Here is a 17,555-nt window from a genome sequence, read left to right as displayed (position 1 = left end):
TTTTTGTTTGCAACCAAGGGCTCAGAAGTGGCAAAATGATGTGCTCAGGTCATGAGACTACAATCAAAGGTCCTGTAATGTGACTACTGCACATGTTTACATCACCACTGTAACTGCAAAATGATAATATAATGCTTGGCCTGGAACTATCCTGTTTGTAGTGGACACTGTATGGAGCTTTATTTTCCAACAGAGCTGTTAATCATGATGTTACATCTACTCTTTAACATCATAAAAAAATAATTCTTGTTATTAGCTAGCCTATTTGCTAACTTATAAGCCAACAGAATCCAGGTGTGACAAAAACGTATTTGGCATGCTTTCAGTTTGCCCCATCTGTTAGCCTGGAGCAGGCTGGGTTGATGACCTGTACTGCAACCAGTTGGCAGAGAGAGCTCTAAATATTTTGGCTTCACTTCTAGGCAGCTGTTTCTTTACCGTCTTACCATACTGTCTATATGAAACATAAAAAAGACACAGCTACACACTCATTCTCTGTGGTGTCATGCTACAGTCTTTTTTCAAAGACTGATGTTACAAGCACAAAGGTTACAAATTCAATCACTTTAGAGATGGCTGCTATATCACTGTGTCTTCTTCCTTGTGCATGTGATTGTAAAGACCCCGTTGTATAAAGAGAAAGTATTGCTGGGTCAACAGAAAGCACACTGTTAGAAATTCAAACAAGGATGGAGCTGTCAAATCCACCAAATGCATCACTTTAGAGATAAGGCAATCCCATAACAGGAGAAAAAAAGAGAGCGTATAAAAAGAGACAGAGTTAAGAAAATATAGGAGCATGTTCCAATCAATCAGGTGAAAAAATAAAACATGAAGTCATACAAGAAGAGAGGCTGAGCCTTCGTTTCCCCACAGAGGATGGCGGATCTACAGCGTCAGCACATTCAACCAGTGAACCAACATCTGTTTTTCATCTTCCTTTCCTTGCTGCTGTTCCTCTCTATCTCCCGTGACCTTAGGGAGTCACACACATAAAAACCTCCCCACACACACACACACACACGCTCGCTTTCTCTCTGTGATGATCATCTGGCCTGAGAGTCACTGAGCTAAGCATTTCCTCGCCATCCCAAAGGATCTCAAACACAACCAACATTTACTATCAGCGTGTGTGTATAGAATTCTTGATGGCTTCATCCACAACCTTCCTGGCCTGATAAACTCTCCTCCAGCTGCTCACATCACAAGTTATTGTAAAACTAACAACTGTGGAGAGAGCACACTTTGAATTCCCTCCACTTCAAACCCCTCTGACCTGCTTTTTATCCGCATGAATCCAAATCAAACAGTTTTCTTCTGTGTAAAAGCTTTTCTCTGTAGCAATTGAGTGGACAAGTACCACCTAAGTGTGCTCATACACACAACTCTCCCAGCCGTCTCGGAGATTTAACCCCGCCTGTTGACTCCAGGCTCGGAGATTAGCAGAGAAGTGTACACACACTTGCTATTCAGGCAGAGGGCTGCAGAAGACGTCAGGATTGAATTATAATGACCAGAAGAGACGCAGTGAGGAAAATCCCCAGGATTTATTGTGGTCTGGTTAAATGAAGAGAGGATGTGCTGAATGAGAATTGCTGTCCCACTGATTTCAATGCTCAGGGTGTAAGTGTGAGAGTGTGGATGTCACAAAACTCCTTGTATTCATTTGCAAAGAAAAGGCTGAAGTGAGTCTGCATACTGAAGAAATAAGGTGAATGATGCTACCCCCTACTGGACAGGAATGGGACTACATTCAATGTCCCATATTTTCAAAACAGAGCAGCACGTCACTCTTAATGCCCTTAACATATCAACCAAACAAATGTATAAAAAAGTCTGTGCAATGAAAGCCAAATTTAAGAGACCCATATCAAAAAGCGACAACAACAGCCAGCATGAGTCCATCATCAATCATTGTGTTCAGTGTTCATTAGGAAAGCAAATGTTTCACCACAATGTTCAAAGTGTTGAACATGTACTGTAGATTAAACATAGACCTTACTTACAGGTGTGCTGCCGTCTGACAGGGTCGTCATGCTGATAGACATGCTCATCTTATCCGAGGACGAAAGGGACGGTGGGGAAGGGCTCCTCTTCTCCACTTCCTGCCTCTGGAGGAAGTCACGCCAGGCCCGCTGGATGCTGCATGCAGAGATGACGAGACAAGGTAAAGATTTCAGCAAAAAGAGATGGCTGAAGTTAAAGATATAATGAACGTCAGATCTGCCAACATTTTTAATTAAAGGGAGTAACACAGAAAATGTTTCTTAAGCAGTTTAGAATTAGTCCTATAAGAAGTATTCATCCCCTTGGATGTTTACCCTGTCATTGATTTTATAAATCAGCAATAGTCAATATAATTTCTTTTCTTTTCAAAAAAGAAAAAAAAACTTTTTAATATCAAAGTGAAAACAGATTTCTACAAAGTAAAACCAAATAAAAATCTATAATGTAAAATGAGTGATTGCTAAAATGTTCACCATGTTTAAAGTGGCTGACCTGATTCAACAATGGCCTAACCAACTGGTGCTGGTAGTCTCACAGTTAGTGAAAAGGGGATCACCTGAGTGCAGTGAATGTAGCTTAAGTGATTGTAGCATAAAGACGTGTGTGTCTGGAAGGTCCAATCACAGGTTAATCAGTATTCCTGGCTATCATTACACCATGAAGACAAAAGAACACTTCAAGCAACTCGGAGCAAATGTTATTCAAAAGGATAAGTCAGGGGATGAAAACAAAAAATATCCAAGACACTGAACATCCCATGGAGTTCACTTAAATCTATCATCAAGAAATGAAAGGAATATGGCACATGTGTAAATCTGCCTGGATCAGGCCGTCCATGAACTGAGCATCCATACAAGAAGTAAACTAGTGCAAGAGGCCACCAAGATAGAGCTGGGCAATTATTGGAAAAATAATCGAAACCTTCAGAGCCTCTAACTGACTCTAAACCTGCCATGTCAATTATTTCAATTTTTCCTCTTTCCTTGGTAAAATTTGACTTTTTATGAAAAACATTTTCATTTCAGCTGATGTGTGTTTTGATTTCAAATGCTTCAATAAATAACAAAAAATTGTTAATCCTAACCTGTTCCTTTCAGTTGCTTGTTTTTAAAACTATACAAATATTTACAGAACAAACAGAGTCAGAGGTTGGGGGTGGAATAATCATTCATTAATCATAATCGAGGTAAAAAGTTCAATTAATTGTGATTTTGGTTTTTGCCATTATTGCTCAGCCCTACATCAAGACACCTATGACTACTCTGAAGGAGTTACAAGCTTCAGCAGCTGAGATGAGAGAGACTCTGCATACAACAACTGTTGCCATGGTTCTTCAACAGTCAAAGTTTTATGGTAGAGTTGCAAAGAGAAAGCCACTGTCGAAGAAAACTCATTAAATCTCAACTAGTATCCAAAAGCATGTGGGAGACTCCATGTGCAAGTGGAAGAAAGTAATTTGGTCTTATGAGTTTGTTTGGTGGACCCCAAACACATCATCCTCACTGCGAAGCACAGTGGTGGAAGCATCATACTGTTGGGATGCTTTCAGCAGTTGGCCAAACAATATTAAAGTATAATATGATACAATCTTCGGATTTTGGGAGATTTCCCAAACACTTGGTTGCCTCAGAAAAATCTGAGTTTGAAGGGCCATGTAGACAGTGGTGCACTTCGGGTATACACTTCAAAATAAAGAGTAAACCCTGTAAAGAGTATATAAACTAAGAGTATACCCACTACGTCACACACCACTGCATGAAGCCCTAGCACTTCACCCATTCAAATAAGAACTGGGATGTCCTATTGCTAAAGGAACCTGCAAAAGGGGTGTTGATGGGGTTGAGCCTCGGATATGGCAAAATAAAATGTACTTTTTTCTTTCTTAGTTGAAACTACTGACTAAAAAGAAGGGGCTGAATAATAAATATGAAATATAAAGACTTTTTCACACATAAACTACTTAAGATTTCTTGAGAATTATAAGACAGACAACCCCTGACATCTTCCTGAGTTTTCTGTTCACATACAAACCTCACAGTTGGGGATGTTTTCTTGTCAGATGGAGAAGGAGTACAAGGACCTGTTGTCATAAATATCAGGCAGTTGAATGCCTCTGCAGCCTTGATAACTATAATTGGTGTTCAGTTGTATGTCTCCTATGTTGACATGAGTCTAGAGCAATAAAAACAAACTGAAATTGCTCATATGTACTCACAATCATGAGGACAATAAAGCCCCTAAAAGGTTTCAGTGAGGCCTCAATGTAGTACAAGGTCACTGCAACTTCATATGGTTGTAAGGCTGAAGTGACCCTTAAGTTCAACGTCAAGTCAAAGTGTAGGTTTGTGCCAAATTTCACAAATACCACTAAGTGCATTCATGAAATAATGTGTGCATATGCTTGAGGTCACAGGGACCTGCCCTAGTATCCCCAAAATTTAATTAGAACATTCCTGTGAGAACAAAGTTTGAAGAAATCACTGAAGGCATTTGTGTTCTCTAGTAAGGAATGAACATGTGGCCAAATGATCCTGCTGTACGACCTCCAGAATCAAACCAGTTCATACTTGAAACATTTTTGCAAAGATACTATGTTCACAAGTAGATATGAGGCCAGATTAATCTGACCTTTGGCCTATGACCTCGGAGTGTAATCAGTTCATCCTTGAGCCAGAGATGAAACTGAATTTGAATAAAATCCCTCAAAGTGGTCTTAAGGTATCTTGTACACAAGAATGGCCAGGACATACAAACAGACATACAAAAACATATTCCCTAAGTTTGATGCAGCCCCAGACTGGCTAATCTGGAAAACCAATGGGCCGGGTTGGATTTTGGGCTGCAAATTACCTGAATACTTTAGAGCAGGGATGCCCAAATTCTTTTCAGTGAAGGGCCAAAAATGAATCCAGGTGGAGGGTCGTGGGCCAAAACTAAACATTCATGTTGCAGTGCATGAAATTAAATATGCCTATAGCATAATTGTGCAAAATAATAACTCATACAAAGTAATTTGAAAATGAATAACACTATTCTTTATTGTGTTACACAGCATGAAATTGCTGAACATCCATATGGCACAAATACTAATTAGGCGTACTGCCTTGAAATCAATTTCAGTAAAAAAGTACTCATGTTCCCAACTATTTTTAAACTTTCTCTTATCACCACCCTACACCTAATGCAACACAATGTTAATTTGTGGTCAGGAGACGAAGTGCAACAATAAGTAAATATTGAAAGAAATATCTAGAATGCTGGCAGTGGGAAAATAATTAAAAAAAAAAAAAATCAAAAATTGAACATGGGCAGCGGGACAAAAATAATCAATCGTGGGCCAAAGTTGGCCCACGGGCCCCAAATTGGACAGCCCTGCTTTAGAGGCTGACGAAGCTAAATGCAAAGCTCTTAGCCTGATGTAAACAGGCCAGATGTAGATGACACAGGTAAGCTTGTAGTGCCACATATGCAACACAAAAGACAACATAACATGCAATCCAAGCTCATAAATACATTCAGTGAATTGTTTGATGCTATATAGCTATATATATATATATATATATATATATATATATACAAATTCTATTCTATATAGTGATAAGTTCTATGCAAAATATGTAACAGCTAGAATTGAATATGAAAAATTGTCATGAACACCCTCTGCAGCAGCTGAAGCACCTCACCCAGTTTACTGCTTACAGTAAGAGTGAAGATGAGCAACACCACCAAACATGGCCATTAGAGAGGGATGTTAAGGTTCAGTTAGTGTTTATGTTGTTGAGTGTAACAATTAAATAACTCAAGGGCTAAAAATAAGTCCTACTCCTGCCCCTGGTCTGCTTTGATAAGTTGTGGCTTTCTATAAATTCCATGTACTATTGACCATATATTAAGGATCAACAGCAAGTTGTAAATACATCATCTTGGGGGGGGGCAAGTGTGGCTCAGTGGGTAGTTTTTAATTTCTTAACCCCTTAACGCCAGTTGTATCATATTTGATTCATACTTTTATGATACCTCTATTTAATCAATATACTCAATAAGTTACCAAAATCACCTAATAAATAAAATGAGATACTAAAAAATATATTTGTTGAATTTTATGGAAATTTTGATATTTTTTTTTCAATTCAGGAGAAAGTTAAATAAACATTTCCAAAAAATGAGAATTTTCTGGCTATCATTTGTGTTTTCAGGCTTTAAGTGTTTAACTGGAAAGCCTAAGGTTCAATCCCCAGCTCTTGCAGACACATGTCTGAGGTGTCCGTAAGGCAAGACATTTAACCTCTATTTGCTTCCACTGCTGCTGGCATGTGATTGCGTATGAATGCATATAAATGGCCACTGATAGCCACTTTACAAGCTGTTGGCATCAGTGTATGATTGTGGGGTGTGAATGGTAGGTGTGACCTTTGGTTGAGTAGTCAGACAGTTAGAGAGCGCTATATTGACTTACGCCCTTTTAATCATTACCAAATCCATAATAGAAAGCAGAAAAGAATACAAATCTGATTCACACCTAGTCAATGGGTTGCATGACTAAATTTTCCCGCTCAAATGCAATGAAACTTCCTGAATATTTTCCACTGAATTCCTTCATTGGCTCTCCCGGTTATAAATGGAAATTTTACCAAAGGGCTGCAGAAAACATTCTGCATTAAGTCGGAGGATAGCATTTAGTAATTAGCGCTTATGCATGAAGCTTATCCTCAAAAAATTAGTAATTTTCAGGTGTTTTGTGCATGTGTGGCCAGAGAGGCAGTTTTCCATATTCAACCAAGCCAACTGTGTGTAATAAAGTGCCTACAATCATTCCTTTCATGTCTTAAATTGAAGGTATACTCACATTAACACCTTGGTCTCATCTGCTGGCATGTTTATATTGATGTTGTTGTCCAGGTCCATAGTCAGACTGAATCAGGAGAGAAGAGGAAAGGGTGAAGAGAACATTACATACTAATCCCTACAGAGTTAATCTTTAATTAACTTGCTATGTTTAGGTCCCATCTGCAGAGAAATGGGTGTTTATGGTTGCACAAGTCATGGCTGCTCATTCTGTGTATGTGTTGTGATTGCAATGTGGATTATGTGGATTAGTGCGTGTGTAAACCCACCTCCGCAGCTGGAAACCTCCACCATTAACATGCTTGAAGCCACTCTGGAGGCTCTTCAGCTGCTCCTACAAAAAAGAAACAAAGACACAGGAATAAGAAAACATGACAATTATGATTTAAGATATGTGGCGCTCAAAGAGGGATAAGTATTTGCAGAATGAAAAGATCCCTTAAGTTTGTGTCTGAATATGAAGGAGTGTTAAGGAGATGTGATAACTGTGTTCTGGCTCAGGAGCACCGGCAGCAAGTGGTTTGGCACCATTTTGGCTCTGTTAGACATTTTCTTGTAAAGTTAGTGAAGTAAGCTTTGGAGGAACTCGGCCAAATTGCTGCTTCAGCATTTCCCAGGCATTTGGCCCAGAAGCAAAGAGAGGGAGCAAATGAGGAAAGTCAAACACAGAGAGAGTGAGAGAGGAGGACATAATTCATGAAGTACAGCACAGTTGTTGTACAGATGTGGCCAACACGTTGGGAGATTAGGGCGATGAAACTTCCACTAAAACCACTTTTAGCTCCGCTCCCTGCCTGCTGCTCTCCTCCCCGTCGGCTCCTTCCTCCTGCTTTAATAGTGCTGTGTAATGAGGACAGGCCTGCCTCTACATAATTGAGCAGACTAATTCAATTACAAGGGAGCAACAAAGTTTAAGTGGAGCAGTTTCTTCCTGATGAGCCAAGAGGGTCACATCAGGGCACTGAGCAGCTACAGGCTACATCACGGTGTGTGAGAAAGTGCATGTTTTTTACAGTAAAACCTGCACCTTTAGTTGACTTTTTACTTGATTGCACCATTACAGCATAATGAAGTATGCATGAGAGAATATATAGCATCTATTAGATGGCAGATCGGCCTATAAAGAGAGCCACACTTGGATATATATTGCATCTATTAGATTCACTAAGAAAAATGGCTGTACTGCAGTGGTTACTTGGCATTTCAGCTGTTTAATATTCATCATAAAGCGATATATATGCTGCACCATTAATAACTATGAAGGGGTCTTAGAAAAGTATCCTTTGAAGTGTAAATAAGCACATATATGCATATGTATCCAGTTAAAGGACTGTCTTACTGAATTGTTCTCACAGGAGTTGATGTCAGAACGCAGCAGCATCAAATCTTTTTTCATAAAAGGTCTTTGCTGTTTGGCTGCATGTCCACTTTCACAGTGGCAGGCAGGCGATGTTTTTCTCATTACTCTCCCTCCCAGAAGGAACAAGCAGCTCATTAGACTGAATCAAGGACTTTGACTAGTGATCAATGATTTGCTTTAAGGAGCGGTTTTTCATCTCTTTCTGTTTGTCTGTCTCTCCCTGTAAATTTATCTCCGACCAAATGAGAATTCATGCCTCGGTCTTATTCTGCTACAACCCTTACTTCTCTGCTTTGTGAGTCAATGTCACCTCAGCCTTTCCAAATCTGCCTTAATGCGATCCTGTCTGTCTCTCATAGAATCTGCCACATTCACAAATGCAGATCCAGTCAACCACGGTAATTCTGACGGTGAAAAACAGTGCTATTTGAGAATTTCAGAAGCAGAAAATGAACAAATAAAGGAATAAGATTGAACCCATAAGACATTAAAATAACTTAAGTCAGTGGCATGCAGGATATCGACTCAAGACAACAGACAGGGAAATGAGAAAGTGGTAATTATGGCAAAACAATAAGCACAGTATAAATGAGGAGGAAGGGAGAGAGTGTGGGATTGTTGGGTTCTGGGTAATGGAGTTGGTGGAGGACTAAAGGAGATGATCATTTTCATTTCCCCTTGGAGTTGGTGATTGCCCTGCAATAGACCTGGACAAGCAAACTTTAAAAACAAACATGCTTATTCTCCAGTTCACATACAACTCAAAATCTGTCATACCTTTTAAAAAAAACCCTCTCATTATTCAAACAGGTAGGCAAAGTTGGAGCCATGTCTAGAAAGTGATATTTCAATATAAATGGGGATAACAGAAGTAGAAAAGATTGTTTAACTGTCAAGAGGAGGGCTGAAGCACATCTGATGAAAAAAAAAAAAAAAACGACCAAAAACTTTAGGAACTGTAAAGGTATTATTTACATTTATACTTCGTACTGATGAGTACCCAAATGTAAGGACTTGGCATCAGACTGAGAAAGTGGCATTGGTGCATGCCTGAATTGGCCAAAGAAGTTGACGGTGGAGAAGAAGACAATGACAAAAGAATAATTTCAGGCAGTGTGGAAAGAAGGGTGACACATTACAAGAGGGGACACTGACACCAAACTACAGTACAGAAAAAACATAAATACTGGGCTTTACTTTTCAGTGCATTTAGTATTCTTCACTTCATCAGATCCATTGATGTACGTTTGTATGATTATCTTTCAATACATTAACCATTCAAAAATGGATACAGCATATCATATCATATCTTTTCTTATCACATCATCGATTTCATATGGTATTGTTTCGTACCATTTTGTACCACATGGTTTCATATTTTTCTTTATCATACTGTATAGTATTACAGAGTACCATACCAAATTGTATCATATCGTATCATTTCGTACTATATGGTTTCATATTGTTTTGTACCAAATTGTATGTCATTACTGTATTGTATTAGACCATATTGTATCGTATCACATTGTATCATCATTTTGGGACCCCCTTCAAAACAAAATGATTAATCTCAAGGGGCTATCCCTTAAATAAATTTCAAATATTTTACTGTAATGTATTGTATTGGAACCTATTGTCTGTTTTTAACATATATTGTATCTTATAATGGGAACACTATTGAAATCATATGAAGAATTGCTGTGTGTGTCCCATGGGTGATTGGTTGGTATGTGAAGAGATGTATTTCCAACATTTTTTCATTAGATTTGTTATACCTTTAGTTTTAACTGATAAATCATCTGTCTGATGTAAATCTGCAAATTTCTTAGTATGCGAACTTATTGACATATTAGTTGATTCAATGGTTTACTGTTTTAACAACTAATGTAGAACACACTGGGCTCAGTTGTAAGCTTGTTATTTGCTCTACAAATAAAAGATTATGGTATGGTATGGTCCAGTCTGGTATTGTTTGGTCTAGTCTAGTCTAGTCAAGTAAAATCTGGTCTGATGTGGTATACTATAGCATTATATGGTTTGGTATGGTATGGTATGGTATGGCATGGTCTGTTCTGGTATATTATAGTATGGTATGGTATGGTATGGCATGGCATAGTCTGTTCTGGTATACTATAGTACAGTATGGACTGATATGGCATAGTCTGTTCTAGTATACTATAGTATGGGATGGGGTGTGTTATGATACTGCTTGATTTATTTGGCGTCTTGAAGCAATAGGTATGGTTGGAAGGCAGAGAGAAGCAGAGCTAGTACTGATGCCCCACAGTGGGGGTGTGGTGGCTCTGACTGATCAGCCTTCATTAGGTACACCTTCTGAGGTGCTGGAGGTGAGAGAGTTATGGATGACACACGAGGATGCCAAGACATACTAGACTGAAAACCAACAAAGACTCATTCATTTCTCCTCACACAACACAGATTTTAGTACACATCTATGGACAATGGCAAACAAGGAGGCTGGCTGCAGGAGACCGCTAATGCTGGTCCAGCCGAGAGTGAGCTGGTCATGGTATGAGCGGAGCATCATGGCGGTTAGCCATCTACACACACACACACACACACACACACACACCCCTCATGGAGGGGAATTTTACTCTTACACAGGGAAACTCAGGTCGCAGCTCCATGTAAAATGCATCACATAGGGAGAGGTACTAGGTTGCAGGTTCACAAGCCCTGGAGTAGTCCTAAAGCTAGTATAGTCAGGGTTAGTCTAGCAGCATAACATATGGTATGAGACTGCATTGTATCACAGCATTGTATCATAATGCATCATAGCTTATTGTTTCATAATGTATTGAATAACATTGTTTTATTTATTATCATTTTGTATCGTATAAATAGCCCTGGTGTTTTATTATAAAGTATTTTAAAAATCTGCGGAAACTTAAAATTGAATAATTAATTAGTCCTTAAACTTTCTGAATACATGATCTTTAATTCCCTGTATTTTTTCTTCAACTGTGTATCACTGGTTTAATCCTTGATAAAATGTGTGCGTACTTGTGTAGCTGTATGTCCTTGTTAAAATGTTTGCAACATCCCATACTAATATCCGGAGCACATTATTCACCACTTAAACAAATCCCTGACTTCAGCAGGACATTTACAACAATCTTAATACATGATATTGATTTAAAAATCTATAACACTGGACAATTTGCTATTACTCTGCACTAAATCCTATTCTGTATTTCTTGTCAAAAACAATGCATTCCTGGAGTCCAAAAGCCATTCTCTGTTATTCACAACAACCCGGCCCAAGTGGAAAAGCCTGTCCGGTATCCAGAGTAGGAATGCCAAAAAAAAGTACCGGAACATAAACCAGAGGTTTGCATAATTTAGTGGCAGAGTCGACAGAAAATCTATAGTCATTTTGGGCTTTGGCAGTGCCAAGCAGGCTTGTATTGATTGGTGTGTGTGTATATATATGTGTGCAAATATGTGTGTTACTGGATTTATGGTGGAGTCAGGTGGAGCAGAAGAAGAAGGAGGAGCGGGAGGTGCTGATGGAGAAGAGACCTTGAACCTGCAGCCACTATACAACAACAGAGGAAATAGAGCTGCTGACAGCCAAATACACAGAGCAAGCCTTACACCAGCCCCCCCCCCCCATCTCCACCTCTGTCATCAATCTCCTCTTCTTAACTCCACTTTCTAAACTAAATGAAAATAAAAGGAGAAAGGCATGAAGAGGGATAAAAACTGAAAACAGAGAGTTAAGAGAGATTGAAAGGGAGAGATGATGATTCAATCTCACTGTGAAAGATCTAGTGGGCTCCCTCTCTGTAAGGAGGCCAACAGGAATCAGGACAGACATACATCACATGAGGAGTCCATAGAAAAGGCTTTAAATGCTGATTAAGACATAAAAGACCAGCAGTTCAAGCTTAAAGTCAGCTTACTTTGCAGACTGCAGTGTTCTCTGTAACCTGTAGAGCCTTTATTGCCTTAGGACCCCCCCTACTCATATCTAAGTAAAGCTAAGGCCCCCAATATCCACTTAGAAAAAAAAATATGCATTCATTTTAATGTTTTCATTGACAAAATAGGCTTAGATACAAAATGTTCTAGCCAAAACATCTATGTATAAACTATCCATTATTACAACGATGTCTTAGGGCCAGTCTAAAAAATCAAAAATTAAGAAGATCTGTTGATTTTGGAGAAAAAAATCAAATTTGACTGAAGTCATGGGTTTATGTGAACTGAAACTTAGATTTTCTTTTTTAGATTATAACACTGAAAAAAGATGATTGCATGGAAAAGAAATCAGACCAGATGCAACTTTTTTCCTGCAGCTGAGAATCAAATAAAATTGTACTTCTTACAGGGTCTGATCTACAAGGAAATCCTTGTGATTTTGCCCTGAATCATCACATTATCATTATCATTTGAACTTAGAAGAGACATTTCAATAAACTGGGGTTACACAATCACTGTTTTCAGTTTGACCTCACAATGATGTAAATCCATGACTTAAAAACTTAGTAATTTTGCTTTTGGTTTCTTGTAAATATATACAACTTAATAATCTCACAATTTTCACATTTTTCACAAACATATTGACAAAAAAATCACAAATCCTCGTTATTTTGTATCTTTTAAGAAGGCTCGAATTTATTGGTGAACATTATGTTTCTCAACATTATTTTTGATAAATATATGAACATCTTATTTTATCAACATCAGAGCAGACAGGGCCTCAAGCTGACCCTGAGATCTGGCCCACTAGGGTTACCCCAGGTTGGGAGCCACTGCTGTAGAGGAGGTGTGTATAAGGCAAAACCTTAGTGGAAATCAAACTGGAGCAAATAAGTTCAATCAAAGCTAAAGACAAAGATGTGTGGAACAGAGTAGGTCCAAAGTTCAAGCACAAAGAGACATCTGTTAATTACTGAATTCAGATGTTTTAATCAGATCCACTGTCACAGGGGTAAAAAAATCAAGTACCTAGCCATGCGGTCTCCATTTGGAAACATTGGTGATACGTTATAGGTCATGAGGAGCTCTGTGACGTCAAGTGAGGTACTGTGATCCAGCCCACCTTTGCAATTAGACAGTATGTGAAGTTTCATCCCTGCCAGATATTCCACAGTCAGCTGTAACTGATATTATTAGACAGTGGAAGTGTTTCAGAAGACCATGTAAAATCACAGAGCCGGGTCAACAACTGCTAAGGTGCTAAAAGTTGCCTCTGCTGGTTTTCATTGCTGAGGCAAAAAACTGTGCAGCAGGAGCCTCCTGGAATGGACTCCATGTCCGAGCAGCTGCATTGTGCCAACTGTGAAGTTTGGAGGAGGAGGGATACTGGTGTGGGGCTGTTTTGCAAGGTTTTGGTTAGGTCCCTTATCTCCAGTGAAGGGAAATCAATGCTTTAGCATATCAAGACATTTCGGAAAATGCTGTGCTTCCAACTTTGTGGCAACAGTTTGGAGAAGGCCCTTTTCTATTCTAATATGGCTGTACCCAGTGCACAAAGCAAGGACTATAAATTCCCAAAAAAACACTCCAAGAACTCCATATTAAAGTACATGTATTTGAATACAACAGCGTTACAGTCCTTGTTGGTATAATGGTTACATTGCTGAATAACAAATACTTTTGTCAATATAGTGTATCAGTTATAATTTACTCTCTTTTTTAAAACCAAAAATCCTCACAATAACTTGACATAAAAAAGTTAGTTGCTTGAGTCTTTTCTGTATGAGCATTTAGAAGAGGCTTGACAGACTCGGTGGTGTATAAAGCTTGATAAGTAGGTGGAGTCAAACATATTCTATACTCAAACATATTTACAACAGTCAGAGCTTCAAATAAGGTCAAAACCATCTTAAAGTGTCCTGACCTAGCTCTTTCTACAGCAATAGATGACCTGCTATGAGAACAAAACCACTAAAAGGTTGCCTTTGTGTACATACTCAACATAAAATATCTCATCCAAACTGACAGCTGCACTCTCAGCTTTTTACTCCCACTTTATGGTTCCTCACTTCTGATATGACCTAAGGCTTTTATGCTCTTATTATTTTTTATATTGTTTCTTCAGAGCTGGTTTTACTGTCTTGTACTTGTTTTTTCTAATCATTTTTTATTGTCCTACAGTTGTGCTGGGTGTCATTGCCGTCTTATTTGTCTTGTTGATAGTTTTTAAAGGCAGCTGCACTTAATGGGGCGATCAATGACTTCACCTTGTTTGACTCTGGGAAGAAAAAGACTTTGTTGAAGGAATTTGTTTAGTTGTAGGTGTTTGAATACAATTTGGATCTTGTTTTAAAATCAATCTTTTTGTAGCGCATCTTTCTTTTTTGGTGTAGATGCAGGTCACTTTATGTTTATACGGTAAAATAAGCACTGCTGGTGGGAGACTATGCAGGAGACAGAGGAGCGAGAGATGGGGCTGAGTGATTGACACTCTTAAAGGTTAGATACCTCCACTGCAGGGGGGACAAAGGGCAGCAGGAAGATTAAGATGCAGCACTTTGCAGGGAGACAGAAAGTGATTCAGTTTAGAGCCGGCAAGGGAGTTAAAAGAGGAAGAGAATATGAAAGTAGGTCCTCCGTTGGCGGCGGCGGTGGTGAGGAAGAAGGGATGTGGAGGTGAAAGAACAAGCCTGTGGGCTCAGAAGAAATTAAACTGGACCGACTCCAGAGAGCGAGCCAGGGAAACATAGAACAGAGAGGAATGACCTGCCTGGGAAAATGGCCTTCATCTCTCCTGTACATGGGGTGTAAATCTGTCCTCTGCACCTCCAGCTGATCACACTCATACATTTACACTCACACACATGATCTAAATAGATCTGCCTCTCATCTAAATGCTCCCTTAGCTCAGCATGGGGGACAGAATGACTGAGAAAGAGAGAAGGCAGAAAATCATGGATAAAGTCAGAATCATTTCCCTCTTTTAGCCCTGAACTATTTGCTGTTCAAGATCTATGATACATTTTTGTGTCCACTTTTCTGATCTCATCTCGTCTTCTTTGTTTCATTTTCCCCAGCAGACTCTCAGTCTAAGTTGGTTTCCCTCTTCAATACTTGATGAGCTTCCTGATGTGCGCTGGGTCGTCGCTCTGTCGTCTTCTTCCAGCTCCACAGAATACTGACCAGCTGTGTTTGTTTTCCTAATGAACCCAATTAACTCCGGTACATAGTTCCCAGAAAGCTACACATGCAAATAGACACAAATATGGAACACAAACATCACACATGTGCAGCATGCATTTTGTTCAACCTATAATTAAGCAGGTAATTGTAGTTCATTTACACACTGCGGACTAATGCCATGCAGCAATGAAAAGAGGGGAAAAAATAACCAGGACATTTTATTAACATTTTCGGAAACTGGTAGTCTATTACATCAATTAATCATCCCATTTGAGGGTTAAAGGTTGGGGGAATCCAATTTAAGAACCACAAATGAACTTAACAAGCCTCTCTTTGGACTGTAGAAGGTAACATGCAAGATCTCCAGACGGAAAGTCTGCAAAAACTCATATTTTTCTCTAACTTCTTGTCAGAAAAACCTCTTTAGACTTATCTTAAGCATATTCACCAGACAGGTCAAAGATAAAATGTTTTTTTTTTCAAGATGTAAAGAGTGAAAATATTTGTAGAAATTAGCAAAAAGAAATATGCCAATCTTGAAATGAGCGGTACTATCTAAATAAGCTATTGTATTATTTTGCTCAGCTCTCAAGGCAACTACTCCTTCCAAATAAAAGAAATAAACCTGACCTTAAGCTCCTCTTTTCTATCATTTTTTGGTTGTTCTTTTCTTTTTTTTTTTTGTCGGTAGAACAAAGGGACTGAAATATCACTGAGGAAATAACTACAACTACTGAATTTGCAGTTTCTTTGATGGCAAAGGGTAAGAAAAAAATAAGTGTACACTGTAGAGAGCAAAAATAGGAGGATTTCCAACCTACTCATATTTTCTCAACTGATCATTTTGACAATTTTATTTATTTCCTGTAGCTGTAAATTCTTTGTCTCAATTTTATTTATTCTTATCTTATCTTTTTTATTCTTACGGTGTTATGCATTGTGTTTTTCTGTTGTGAAAGTGCTATTGACACACCAGATAGACTGTTTCATACATCTATTGCAAGAATATACACTCAGCGGCCACTTTATTAGGTACATCTTGCTTGTTCCCTCTTGCTTCCTTCAGAACTGCCTTAACTCTTTGTGGCATAGTTCCAGCAAGGTGTTGGAAACATTCCTCAGAGATTTGGGTCCATGTTGACATGATGATTGACATGTCAGCATTAAAGCCAATAAACATTAGCCAACAGTATCCAATTATGCCACATTGACGGCAGTCAAGAGGGCTGATATCAGCCAGTACTGGTTTTATACCATTGCATGCCTTACTGAAACAATGCGTTTTTATATTTACTACACAACGACTTTCATGACTGACACGTTTTATCATTAAAAGACAACAGGATGAGGTTATTACCTCCGCCAAGGAGGTTATGTGATCGGCAGGGTTTGTTTGTTTGTTTGTTTTTTAGCAACATAACTCAAAAAGTTATGGACAGATTTTGATGAAATTTTCAGGAAATGTCAGAAATGGCATAAGGAAGAACAGATTTTGGAACTGATCCGGATCACCATCTGGGTCCAGGAATTTTTTTTAAGGATTCTGTCATATTGGGAGATTGGGCTAATGGTGGAGGTCTGTGCTCTCGGAGTGCTTTTCTAGTTTGTTAAAGATATTGTTTACGTATATAGCAAACATTGAAGGCAAAGGGATAACAAGACTAGGTTAAATGGAGGCAGCCATTAGAGGGCTTTCAGCACAAGTAAACCCCGCTTACAGCGCAACTCTGTATGTATGGCTCTAGGGGTGCATGGTATATGCGATAGATGGTATAAATTATATAAATTTGGCCTACGGTAGAGATTTGGACTCTACAGACCAATCGCGATAATGCTTGTTAGTGACGTCATCATATCTGCCTCAGTGTGAGTTAGGCAAAAACACGTGTTTTTTCCCCTCAAAGTCTGACGGCTGTACTGCAACTAAGTCAGTGTGCTGTCTCTGTCAGCCTGCCTGGGGCTGTAACACAAGCTAAGTGCTGCTTTGGCTGGTTGCAGAGGCCAGTACTGCAGCTCTTCCTCTTACAACAGCATAAACAACCGTTTAAAAGTCTGTTTTAACTTATGACTTTATTTTCTAAGTCCACAGTGAGTCAAAAATCCAGACTGCAACGTTAAATGAGGTCAGAAAAGCTGCTGTAAACTAGCTGTATTTTCCTGGTACGGCAGCCAAAGCTAAGCTAACTCAATGCTAAACACAATACTTCAGTCAGGC

General features: G+C 38.9%; 1 protein-coding gene across 3 annotated transcripts in view; it reads right to left on the bottom strand.

The window, feature by feature from the left end:
* The window catches only part of schip1 (schwannomin interacting protein 1), a 393,999-nt gene that overhangs the window by 254,410 nt on the left and 122,034 nt on the right, over nt 1-17,555 (bottom strand). For all 3 annotated transcript variants that reach the window (XM_041801639.1, XM_041801622.1, XM_041801630.1), the window contains 3 exons: nt 7,122-7,186; nt 6,854-6,919; nt 2,007-2,142 (listed from right to left, as the gene is read on the bottom strand). In XM_041801639.1, the coding sequence (XP_041657573.1) occupies nt 2,007-2,142; nt 6,854-6,912 (195 nt within the window). In that variant the 5' untranslated portion in view covers nt 6,913-6,919; nt 7,122-7,186. The remainder of the gene's footprint in view (nt 1-2,006; nt 2,143-6,853; nt 6,920-7,121; nt 7,187-17,555) is intronic.

This window comes from Cheilinus undulatus, linkage group 2 (genome assembly GCF_018320785.1).
Source record: "Cheilinus undulatus linkage group 2, ASM1832078v1, whole genome shotgun sequence".
NCBI classification, from domain to species: domain Eukaryota; kingdom Metazoa; phylum Chordata; class Actinopteri; order Labriformes; family Labridae; genus Cheilinus; species Cheilinus undulatus.
Note: the sequence above shows the minus strand (reverse complement) of the source record. Positions and strands in the feature narration are given on the sequence as shown.